The sequence below is a fragment of the Alosa pseudoharengus genome, unplaced genomic scaffold (assembly GCF_046254945.1).
Source record: "Alosa pseudoharengus isolate Yale_2024_CS ecotype anadromous, Long Island Sound unplaced genomic scaffold, YU_APseudo_1.1 YU_APseudo_1.1_scf_2, whole genome shotgun sequence".
Classification (NCBI taxonomy): Eukaryota; Metazoa; Chordata; class Actinopteri; order Clupeiformes; family Clupeidae; genus Alosa; species Alosa pseudoharengus.
In genome coordinates, this window is record NW_027468663.1 from 31,233,254 (window position 1) to 31,246,411 (window position 13,158).

At 44.3% G+C, this 13,158-nt stretch overlaps 1 protein-coding gene across 3 annotated transcripts in view; it reads left to right on the forward strand.

The window, feature by feature from the left end:
* Positions 1-13,158, forward strand: part of kcnab1b (potassium voltage-gated channel subfamily A regulatory beta subunit 1b) — a 39,314-nt gene that overhangs the window by 12,992 nt on the left and 13,164 nt on the right. For 2 of the 3 annotated variants that reach the window (XM_076295925.1, XM_076295926.1), the window contains exons 1-2: positions 466-686; positions 11,195-11,238. In XM_076295925.1, coding sequence (XP_076152040.1) covers positions 466-686; positions 11,195-11,238 — 265 coding nt within the window. Of the gene's footprint in view, positions 1-465; positions 687-11,194; positions 11,239-13,158 lie in introns of those variants that run through there. The other variant, XM_076295924.1, reaches the window with a different exon arrangement.

The window sequence follows — 13,158 nt, forward strand, 5'->3', positions numbered from 1 at the left end:
CTAGAGACCGGAGAGAGAACGAGAACGACACACTCCAAAAAAAGACTAAGTGAGAGACAGAGAAAGACTCAAATTCAGGAAGAGAGAGCCATTGAGAGAGGAGGATAGAGAAACACTGAGGAAGAGAAAGCGACCAGGAGACTCCCTCTCTCCTCACTCCCTTTTCCTGCTCAGAGCCAGACACCAAGTGCCCGAGAATAAGGAGGAGGAGAAGAAAAAGACGAAGAGTCACCTTCAACCTGCACTCCTTTCTCTCTCTCTCTCTCTCTCTCTCTCTCTCTCTCTCTCTCTCCCTCCACTCACACAGGTCTTTCCCCTCTGCGCGTCACCCTCTAACTCCAGTCACTGCAGAACAGCAGCAACAGCGGTAGCAGCAGCAACCCTGCAGTGAGGAGTCTCTCCTCACTCTCCACCTCTCTCTCTTTTTCTCTCTCTCTATCCTCACAGAAGCTAACCGTGGCGGGCATGCAGGTGTCCTTTGCCTGCACCGACCATGGCCTCAAGGCGCCCCGCAATGGGGATGGCCACAGCAAGCAGAACGCCACCAGCCCCAACACCGGCACCAGCAAGGCCCGTGCACGCTTCCGCACAGTGGCGCTCATCGCCCGCAGCTTCGGCTCCTTCTCCCACCGCCACCCCATCTCGCTCAAGGAGTCCACGGGCAAGCTGACAGGCATGAAATACCGGTATGTCAACCAACCAGTGGGCAGAGGCAAACTCTATACTCAGTGAAAATGAAAAATCAGAGCAGTTGAGAGCAGAGCAGTGATTTTAGTTCTGCAAACTTGGTGTGGGATTTCAGGGATTGTAGTTATGTTATCACTGATGGGAACTGGAACTCTGTCATGTTTTATTCTTAGTGGGAAAAGAATGGCAGAGCAGGGAATGTTCTTTTTGTCTCACAAACTTGATTTGTCATTTTTGGAATTGATTTTAGTTATGTTGTTACTGTAATTGATAATGGTTAATGGTAATAGTTAGGTTGGGTTTTGTGTTTGTGTGACTGTTAGATGGAGCTTATTGTGGGAACTTGACCACTTACTGTAATGGATCTGTGTGGTTTGAAGTCTTTGGGACTTTTCTGTGTCTACCTGCACAGTACTTTTGCATGTGTGTGGTCTGCAATGTGAAGTTTGGGGCTTTTGGGGCTATTTTTTTTACTGACGTCATGTGCTGTCTAAAAACTGTATTGCAGCTTGGTTTCAATTGGTTAGCAGGGTGTCCCTTGCCAGGGATTAATGGCATATTACAAAAAACACCAATAACATTCATTCAATTCATTTAAATGAAGGTGGTTAGACAAAACATTGAGCTAATTTCAGTTTTAGCAGATATTTGTTTACTGCATGTTACAACCTATTCATATAAAATGTTATTTATTATAGACAATAATACAAGCTATTGTCAAGATACACGTTCAGTCTTGAGATTAACTAAAATATTGTCATTGTTTTTTTTAATTGGTGGTTAATTTACTTTTTTGTTACCGTGGCCGAACGGCGAGTCATGTTTAGCTTCTATAGGGTCTAGCCACAGCGTGGCGCATGACCTCAGTAACTTACTTGAGTGCGAAAGTTATCCTTATTGTAAGACTGGTAATGGACCAGCTGAAAATAGCATGTGTTGAAAACTACTGAGAATGAGGGAAGTGTGAAAGTAAATGAAGATATGAAAATAGAGGAGATGATTATCCGCTTTGGGGGGAAAAACTGTGCATTCTATCGTGGTGGTGGATACGGTAAATTCAACCAGCGGATGCGAGGAGACAAGGTGTGAATTAATAGTTTCCATGTAAGAAATAATTATTTGTATCCAGGCAATCTGTCGACGAGAGGCTAAACGTCCACTTAAGTTGATAACACGGAAGCTAGTTTCCATACCAACGTAGAAATTACCAATTTTCTATGCGAGAAAATAGCTGGGCGCAAGTTTGAAGTTGTTTTTCTACCGGTGTCAATTCCACAACATGTCGCAACTATTCTAGCATTAGTATTAAATGGGCTATGAAAATGGTTTTATTATCTCTAATTCGTAAGTTCTTGAAAACCCTTGAGTGTGTTAGCATTAATGGAGAAAGACAGGGTAACTGCCCTTTAGGGTAGGCTACGAAATGCATTTGAGACCTTTTTGGGAGCTGTCTGCCATACACTGTATTTAGAGGATCCCTATAATTCAGCACTGATAAATTCAACTGGCCCATTTGTCCTGCTGACTCATAGACAGGTAAGCTACAGTACATTAACATAGCAGGATAGTACATGACTAGTCACCAGATCTAGTCATACATGCTAACAGGCAAATTCATTTCAGAGTGAGACAAATAGGTCACTTAAAGATGCAAATGATTCCCCTCCAGTCAAATCAGTGCCAAGTAGGCTACAGTTTGTTCAGTGACTGGCTTTTAAAACATGAATGGCGAATATACAAGGGTTGTTTATCTGTCTGCTTAGTAAAAAGGAAAGACAGCCCCCAGGAAAAACTGCGGGACATGTCTTGTGTCAGCCGCAGTGACATTTGCGAGGACTATAATTACACTGACAGGAAGTAGCCCTTGGTTGGAGCAATGGATTTAAGTCTAATAGTGCGCAAGCCTTATAACAGAGGGACCTCTAAAAGTGCACGTGTGTAGGCTGGATTGTCGCAGAGAAGTGCAGAGAAGTAGACTATGCGTATGCGTTGTTTGCGCGCGCGCTTTATGGAGTCGTGTATCAATAGAATGCATAGGCAGTAGCCCATTTGTGTGAAGAAATGCAGTTTTATTTATTAATGTTATCAAAAGCATCAGATCAGATTTACCATATGTTATCACACTTCATACGTTTGTGTTTTGGTTGTTATTTACTCTTCTAAATAGCTGAATGGCAATCAGTCCATATTCAGTCTAATTCTGAAAACATTTAAACATCAATGAATTGACTCTGAACACCTGTTGTGATGGAATATCATAGTATAGGCTCCTATTTCTGCTGCTATACTATTAATCAAGGAATTTGATACACAGACCAATGTGAGGTCATGAGATTGTACTTCTCATATGCCACTTGAAAAGTCTTACAGGGGAAATTGAGAAAAAAATGGCCTTACTTGCTCAAGGTCCCCCTGCATCTTTCAGCAGCACCAAACACACACACACACACACACACACACACACACACACACACATACACATACACACTCCTCTCTGCTGCACCCTACCCCCTCCCCCTTAAAGTGTGACAGATGAGCACCATACGCTTTCTCCTGCAGCTCCAGAGAGTGATGAACAGAATGGGTCTTTGCATGTACTGTACACATCGTCCTTTATCTCTGTTCTTGCCAAGCATGAAATCAGCGAGCATGAAACAGTGCCAGGAAATCTCTCTCCCCATCGTTCTCTGCTCTTATCTTTGGATGGCTACCAGGCTACTTCGCGTTTATAATCAGTGGAAAGATCACTTGATTTTAAAGGGAAGGAGGGTCTAAAGCTTAAGTCTTAGTTTTAAGGAGCCTTTGATGTCCTTAACGGGGTGAAAACAAGTCTATTACCTCTGGGCTCTTTCTCTCTCTCTCCATCTTTCTCTCACTCATTCTCTCTCTGCATCTTCATGTGTGAGTTTTTGTGTATGTGTGTATGTGTGCGTATGTACTGTATGTGTGTGTGTGTGTGTGTGTGTGTGTGTGTGTGTGTGTGTGTGTGTGTGTGTGTGTGTGTGTGTGAGAGAGAGAGAGAGAGAGAGAGAGGATGAGGGATATGTGTGTTTGTGTGTTTGATTGACAGGCAATTCGCCATACTTCATTTTTTTCTTGACTGAACATTTGTACAGGCAATTCATCATTCTGGGGGAATGAAAGCCAGGTGATTGGTGGGACTCGCTGGCTGCTGTAAGTTCTGGCACCATCAGCTGTTCTCTCCTCCCGTACCCAACTGCAGGCAGCACAGCAAGAGCCGGAGCAGCAGGTGGATGGTGTGCAGGTCAGCTGCAGGTGTATGTGAAGAGAGAGTTCATGTGATGGAGACGTTCAGAGCCTCTTGAGTGATCACGCTGACTCTAAAATAAAAACCGAAAATAGCTGCCTCATGAATGCCAGTGGAATGTTGATAGAATGATATGTGGTTCATCACAGTGCTGTGGCTCTCTTTGTTTTTCTCTCTCTATTTATCTCTGTCTCTTTTGCATGATGTCTCTCTGCAATGTCTTCCAATATTTCTCTCTCTCTCTCTCTCCCTCTTTCTCACTCTCTCGCTCTCTCTTTCCCAAGCATATCTGGTCCTTATATGGCACTAGTCCACCGGTCCCTGTCCAGAGTCCATCATTATTTGGCAACTGTCCTCCTCTTCGTCGACTTCTGTGGCCCTCTCTTCCTGCTCTGTGTGTAGATAGCCTGCTGTAGCTCTGGCTCTGGCTGAGGGTCCAGTCCTGGCTGTGGCTCTGTGGTGCTGTGTGTTTGGTGCCTTTGTGTCTGGGGTGTTTGTGGAGTGTTCTGCCCGCCTGACTGCCCAATGGTGCAGTGCAGATGGGCAGCCTCCCGGGCCTTCTGCTGTCTACTTGCACAGTGGCCTATCATAAGCCAACAGGCATCCATGCTTAAGAGAGTGTGAGTGTGTGCATGTGTGTGTGTGTGTGTGTGAGAGAGAGAGAGAGAAAGAGAGAGTATTTGCAAATGTGTGTGTATGTGTGTTTGTATAGGAGGATCTGTGCAAGTATCACAACTGCATGAATAATGTGTATGATTGTGTGTGTGTGTGTGTGTGTGTGTGTGTGTGTGTGTGTGTGTGTGTGTGTCTGTATCTCTGCGTTGAAATTAGACCTGTGTGTTTTATTTTTGTGTGTGCACCATGATGTGTGTGTTTTCTTTCTTTTTTGCTCTCTAACACTCAGAGCAGATGGCCTCACTGTTAAGAGTATAAGAGGGTGGTTGCATTTTTGCATGCAAATGTGTCATTGGAAGTAATGAAATAACACACATCTCCTCAACACTAAAAACACAATCTAAGATATTTTGTTTCATTTGATTTCCAGTGGATGAGTCCCAGTGTGTCACTGGGTTTGTGGTCTTAATTAGTCCTCTAAAAAAAGACTAATGCCCTTGGCCTCTCCTTGGGCACGTTCTAAATCATGTGCAGCTTGTGCAGACCTCTCACAGCTGGCCCTCTATCCCTCACGCCAACAGAACAGCTGACCACAGGCCGAGCCAGGCCCAGATCTGGCCCTGACGTGGCCCTGGTCTGGCATGGCAGTCCGTGCCATAAGCCTAACTAGCCTAAAGCATTAACAACCTACACTTGAGCAGTTTCTCCTTTGTCTAATCCCAATCTCACGGCTCTAATTCAGATCGTCAAATCTCAAAGCTCACACGTGTCTCTCACCTGCAGACACACAGACATGCACACACAGACACAGACATGCACACACAGACACACACACAGGCATGCACACACAGACACACACACAGACATGCACACACAGACAGACTGACACACACACAGTGTCCTCCGTGTTTCCCAGATTGAGCTATTATGTTTATCAGGGACTGGGAGATGATTTATGGGATGTCTACAGCTTTTGAGGTTGCTTGCTGTAAAAGGAGTTTGTCCTTGCCACTCACTTTGTGCTTATTCGTTGGTTCAGTTGCTTGACTCTGTAAAGTGCTTTTAGACCATATCTACAGTTAATGGTGCAATTTACTGTAAATTAATGAAATTGAATAATAAAACAGAAAATTGACTTGAACAGACCTCGGATCCAGGATTGCTGAATGAACTGCAGGGTAGCCTCCCGTTACAGTGGGATTGAAGATGCTATGAAGCGTATCATGTCGTTTGGAAATGCCTCAGTAGGCTGTGATTCGAGCCCCCAAATGGATGATTCACAATGCATCTCAGTAAGTGTCGGGAATTTTACAAATTCCTCCCATAACAGCCTGCAGGTAGTGGCGACGCATTCTGCTTGCATTTGCTTTTTAGCCCTCAGCCAGCTGTGAATCATTCTTAGCCTGGATGTTTGCCTTTTTTTGTTTCTGATGCATGTGTGTGTGTGTGTGTGTGGCCGGGGGGGTGCACATATGAATGTGTACATGTGTCTGTGTGCTGTGCACTTGTCTTTGCTCACATGTGTATGTGTGTTTGTGTGTGTGTGTGTGTGCCTGAGTCTGTGTAATTTGTCCTATGCGTGAGTGTCTGTGTACCCATCCCGCATGCTGCTCATGAGAAACAGATGAAATGTGCTGAACACCATTTGTTCCCTCTCTTCCCAAAGGCTCTCTCGTCATCACACACACATACATGGACACACAAGGAAACAAACACACACATAATACACAATCACACACAGACCAAACCCCCAGACTATGGAATCAAAACACCGCCATAAATATTTTGTGCCCGTGAAAAGATATTCACATGTGTAATAGAGTTTTGCAGCTGTATAAAATATTTTGTGCATGTGCGAAAAAAAATTGTCTTCGAAGATATGATTTACACTTGTAGAACCGTTTTTTTGTAGCTGTGGAATTAATTTGTCTGTGTGCAAAAATAAGGCCTACCTGCAGAAATATTTTGTGCACATGTGAAAAACATTTGTCCACTGGGCTTTAGTTTGAACGTGTGTGGAACAGCTTTATAGCTACAGGCAATAAAGGAACTTATGTCTTTGCACATACAATTAGGCAGAAATAGGAAGAAGTGCGACATATATCGTTTGTGTGCAAACTGGATCTACAAAGCTACAAAAAAATTTTACAGACACGAATTTTGGTGTTTTGTTGTCTTTTCTGAAGTGCCAATCAACGAATTTTGGCACGGTCTTGACAGCGTTTCTGAAGAGCCAATCAGCACATTGCATCGCCTACTAACTAGCTAATCAGAGGACGTCCTGCGTCACATCTCCGTTTCCGTGCACAACCACAAATTGCTTTATACAGCTGTAAAACTCTATTACACATGTGAATATCTTTTCATCTTTTCTATATGGCGTAGTTTTGACTCCATACCAGACAGGCTGTATCACATTAGCACAGGTGAGCATGAGTGAGTTGCTATCCGGCCAGGAGCAAGTCTCTCCCCAGTGCCACTATTGGTTGCCACCTGATTTATTGTTTTAATAAAAGTGCAAGAAGATCTGTGCAGATCCAAGACACACAGCTGATAGAGCATGGCCATGGATAGAGAGGGAGGGAGAGAGAGAGAGAGAGAGATGTCCTCATTAATAAATCAAGTTGAAACTTTAATGATCTCTTATTGACCATCAGCACAGGGACAGATGCATTTCTATCTGAGCTGGAGGTGGTGTCTCCTCTGTGCGTCATCACAGTTTGGCTGCCTAGTGCTATTTGTCTGTCTTTTTATTCACAGCAAGAGCCAGTTCCAAGTCTCTGCAATGACTCATTTACATGAAGGCGTGTGTGTGTGTGTGTGTGTGTGTGTGTTTGTGAGTGTGTGTGTACGCGTTCTCAGTCTTGGTTTGCATTAAAATTACATGCCCACTGTGAGGTTGATCACCCGCTATGCAATGCTTGACAGCTCCAGACACTGATCCCTCACATTGCCACGGTCCCTTTGAGTGTCTCCGTGGATCCCAGAGCCCCCATCTCCAGCTCCATCCCCATCCTCAGCTCCATCCTCAGGTCCATCCCCAGCTCCAGTGGTCTGGCCTAATTGGTACTCTCTTTCCCATGCTGGGGAGCACGGGATGGGGGGGGGGGCTGTGCAGACGCCCCGAGCTGGGCATGTGTCACTTCAAATGAGCAGCTCCGCGACTCGCCGCCTGTTTAATCTGTGAAACGTGTTTGATCTGCAGCGTGTTACAGGACCGCTGCCTTTCACTCTCTCTCTCTCTCTCTCTCTCTCTCACTCCCTCCTTTGTTTCTCTCTCTCTGTCTTTCAGTGTCTGAGTCTTCCTCTCTCCCTGTGACTCTTGCTCCCACTGTGTAAGTCAGTGAAGGATGGGGTCTGGGCTTGCTGTCATATTTTCTATCTTTTGAAGATTTAATTGGAGTCATGAGGTGATTGTAAGGACCATGAGGAGTATGCCTAGAAGTATCATTTAACTTTATTTGTGTGGTGTCGACATATGGCTAAGAGTACCACTGGATGTTTTTCTAGATAGTTAGAAAGCTAGCGCATCTTACAAAGGGATTTTTTTTCTTGAAAAGCATTTTTTACAATCTGCACTTGTTGAGTAATGTGCCGTCTGGTTTATTATTTCAAGCCGAAAGCTCAGGTGGGTCTCTCACCTACAGACACACACACGCCCAGATCCCCAGATGTGTTTAAGTATTCTGTTCATCTGGGAGATTCTGTCACCCTCTCTACCATTAGTGTAGTTGCAGCTCATTAGTGTAGTAGTAGTAGCCCATGCTGTGTGCTGTGGCTCCAGCTAGAACCACATATGCACACATGCGTGCAGGCACACATACACACACACACACAGGCACACACACACGCACACGCGCACACACACACACACACACACACACACACACACACACTGTGTTTCTACCCAGTTGATATTTCACACTGACTTTATGTATCCTGTGCTGTCTGTGTAATACTGACAATAATAAAAGTCAATAGCTGGTGGACTTAATTTTATGTTATTTAATTTGAGCAAGAACCTCCTGTGTACTTATATGAATATGAGTCAACCTCAGGCTCAAGGGTAATGCAAAGCCTCTGCAGTAGAGCATCTGCAGTAGACTGGTAAATAATGATGGTTGCACGGACCTGTAGCATTATGTATGAAGCAATAGTTGATGGTCTGGTCTGAAAACTTGATGGTCTGAGTCTATGGTAATTTCCCGTCTGAAGTTATTATACCTGTGCTGCCGAGAAGGGAAGAGGCTATGTAGTAATATAATAGTAATAATAATAATAATAATAACTTTGTTATAAGCATCTTTACCACTTGCTTCTTGTCAGTCTTCACTGTCATATACTCAAAGCTTCAAAAATACAGTAATTTAATACATACATGCATTCATATACACATGCATACATGCATCTATACATACATAGCCTACATATACATGCATACATACATGCATACGTAAATCCATGCATACTGCTATCTTTGCATACCATAAACCCAACCTGCACCCCAAAAAGACACAGCACTGTGCCACAGTATTGTGATTGTTCCTGTTTGTCCGCTAAGATCAAGTTGGACCATCCGTACTCTTGATCTATGCTGCATTAATATACTAATAAATCAGTGCATTGCAAAGCCGTTCATCTGTTTCCGTGATAGATAAGGCTAGTCTGGGTTTGAAAAATGCCTTGTGTCCGAAAGAAGACTTATGTTTCATAATTTAGAGGTTGGCTGGACAGTGCAATTAAGATGCTTCTTGGATAAATGTGTTGTGGCTTTTTTTCTTTCATGATTCATTGAACAGCATGCATCAGCCTGAGAGGAATCGTGGTTTATATCATTTTTTTTCAATGTTAAGAAAGTGGTGGAGGTTTGTGCTGCAATTCCTAATCTGTGGGAAATTGCTCTGACGGGTCTGCGCTGTGCTCCTACTGAATACGGAGAAGAGGCTCTAAATCAATGCCTGTGTTTTGCTCCTTTCTTTTCCTCTCCTTTTAAAGGACACAGTGTACCACCTATGTCTGTTTTGATTTGTATCAGCACAAGAAAATACAGTTTGAGGTAGATCTTTGTATATTAGGTGCATTATCCCATCAAATTGTTTTTTATTTCAAATAGTCTTGTCTTTATCTTATTTCAAATAGTCTTGTCTTTATCTTGAGAAGAGATGTCGTAGATTTACCAAACCCTTTCTCTGAATGAATATGTATTCATGAATACTTTATCAGCCATGTTGTCTGTCAGTCTGCTTCGGCTTTAAAGCTTCTCTGTGCTTCCCAAAAGAGTTTCAAATCACAAGCAAATTCACAGCCTTCAGTCTCACATTCGCTCTGTGTTGTCTCTGTTTGTCTCATAGAAAAGTGGGCACAAAATATTTAATATTTTAAAAGGAACAAACATCCTATCATTTCAAATCCCTATCATTTCCAACAAGAGCAGTATTTGACTTTTCAATATCTGCTCAGTGTTTGAAGAGAATCCTTTAAAAGGCCTACTAAACTGCTCTTGAAGCATAAATAGGGCAAACAAGCATCCTGCTTTTCAGTATGTCTTTAACCAGGAAGGCTTCAGGCAGAAGTTTAAATGGGAAGAACATTGTGAAGTGCTCCAGCATTCACCAAGACATGAAAGGTAGCCACACACTCTTGCATGAGGACCATGTTTGAGATGGGAGTGAAATGAAGAGGCAAATGCAGATGACACAGACAGATTGTCAGGATAAACAATTCAGCGGAGGACAGAGACACGGTGCTCTTAAGCTTTCTTTTCCTTTGTGTTCTAAGTGTGCTTGTTCAAACCTTTGGTTGCGGTCTTTGATCCTTCCCTTCTGCTGTATATCATAGAATTACTCTTAACTCTGTCAACTGTATTCGACCATGTAGGCTACTCTGAAGCATCCCTAGTCTGAATTCACAGAGGACAATGCTTTCGCAGGCAGTAGCCACTTCTGACCTTTGTGGGCATCAAGTCCCTGTAGGATTGCTCTGCACCACCGACAGCAACAGGCCTGTGTGGAGTCTGTTTCTGTATTCAGTGCGTGACAGACTGCACGAAAATAAACTAGGGATCAGGAATAATCCCCCAGTCCTTTCTCACTCTTCTCCGCCAGCAGACACTTCATACCCCAGTGATTTTCTATATCAACCAAACTTTTTTGGAAGGACAAAGAAACCTTGTGTGCGGTAAGCACCTGAGGACAGGTATTGATTTGGCCAGGCTCTTGTCTAAAAAGATAAGAAGCTGACTATCTCTTCAGTCTCGCTAAATATTTCTGAAATTCATATACTGTATGTTGTTCCATGCATAGATACCTTTTGTATATCTTGTAGCAATAACTAGGTGTACAGATGTACCATGGAAAATGTTTAGTTTTGCTAGAGTGTATCGCTCTTAAGTGTGTGTCCTGAGAGGACGCCTTAATATGTTGTCCACAGGGGCTGTAGTATGGCTCTTTAACCCCACATGAGTGGAGCAGGAGATGGCTCACAACTCTGCTGAGGTGGGGCGGGGGTCATTAACACATGGGCCTCAGGCCATGGGTGGTGCTTCCACTAATCTCTCTCTCCCTCTCTCTCTCTCTCTCTCTCTCTCTCTCTCTCTCTCTCTCTCTCTCTCCTCCCTCTCCTTAGGAACCTGGGGAAGTCAGGCCTGCGTGTATCCTGTTTGGGACTCGGTGAGTGCTCTTCATCACAGATCACGAAGCGTTTAATTGGCACCCCTGCGTGTGAGTGTGTGTGTCTGTGTGTGTGTGTGTGTGTGTGTGCGTAAGTGTGTGCGTAAGTGTGTGTGTGTGTGTGTGTATGTGTGCTTGTGTGTGTGTGTGCATGTATGCTTGTGTGTGCGACTGTGCGTGTATGCTTTGTGTGTGTGTGCTTGTTTCAGTGTTTGTGTGTGTGTGGGAGTCGGTGTGTGGGTGCGTGTATGTGTGTGTCTGGTGTGTGTGTGTGTGTGTGTGTGTGTGTGTGTGTATGTGTGTGTGTGTGTGTGTGTGTGTGTGTGTGTGTGTGTGTGTGTGTGTGTGTGTGTGTGTGTGTGTGAGTGTGTGTGTGTGTGTGTGTGTGTGTGTGTGTGTGTGTGTGTGTGTGTGTGTGTGTGTGTGTGTGTATGTGTGTGTGCTTATGTGTAGCACCTCCTCGGCTCCTTCTTCCTGCCCTCCCCCCTTCCTCTCCCAGCGGCTGCGGCGGTCTCTGCTGACAGCCATGAGTGAATGAATCCAGTCAGACGTGGCTGCTTCTCCATTCGATGCAAAGCAAGCCTCCTGAAGCAGATTAGCACTGCCTGCATCACACGCACATCCACCACTGAATGATTAGGCAGAAAAATACAGATAAATAAACATCTAGGCTTGGCCCAGAGTAGCAAAAAAACTGAAGTCAACTCTGACTACAGAAGCTGAGTTAAGAAGTTGCAATTATGCTAATCTGCAATGTGTTTATAATCCTCTCATTAAAGCAGCTCAGTTCATTATGCAGGGCAAAGGGAGGGGGGGCATCCTGGTCAAGCACTGCATCTGTTTTGTCTCAACAGGCTAATAAATGGTCAGTTGTGTTGTTTAACATTGACTCCATGCGGTGGAACAAACTGATGATTATGTCCATCTATTAGAGTCGCCAATAGAGGGATACTATCAGCAAATGGAGATTAGAAGGTCACTGTTAAGTATAAAACTCAGTGAGTCATTAGAGTTTGGAGATGAGAGGCCTGTACACACACAAATGCAAACACACATACACACACACACACACACACACACACACACACACGTGCACACGAGCGAGCGGAATCCATCTCAGTCTACACGTTCTGCCTGTGACATAAAATAAGATAAGATAAGATAAGATAAGATAAGATAAGATACACCTGCAGGAACTCAGGGGGGAGTAGAGATGGGTTTCCAGGAGGTGGACACGGATGTGGGATGCCACTAGTCGGGGCTGGATTATTTCAGTCAAGTCCTAGAAGCTTTCTTCTTTTTTCTTTGTCAGGTCTAGGCCTTAACTGTCCTAACATCAGCTGGTAGGGTCCACAGTTGGTCTCGGTCAAGAGAAAAATGTATAAAAAGCTGTTACAGCATGCCATCACTAACTATTATTTCAAAACACACTAGTTAGCATGCTAGTAAGCTTGTAGCAGTGCCAACTGGGTTGTTGCCGATCTTTCCTTATAGGTTGTTTACAGTTGCAGTAAGCATTGGTATGGGTGAACAACACACATAGCTGTAATTGCAAAGCATGAATATCAGTTGGCTTACAATACTGAGAAAAGCACAAGCTAACTAACCTGTTTACGTTGGTGCTTGCCTCATGAGGCGGAGAAGCGGCTGGGCTTTGTGTTGCGTGAGCTCGGCTAGTGACACTGCTCGTTTGTGACAAGGACACAGAGGCAGTAGTGGTAACGGAGGTGACACGGCCAAACCAGTCTCAGCGCTCCGCCGCCAGCCTGTTAAAGCAGTGACTCACGGTCAGCCGTGGTCCACTCCAGAGCTAAGCGTTTGAGTCATCGGCCCGGACCCAGAGGGGCACTGAGGAGAAAGGGCGGTACAGCATGCAGAGGGCCCTCATTACAGCCTGCGCTCTGCAGTGGACTGATCAGG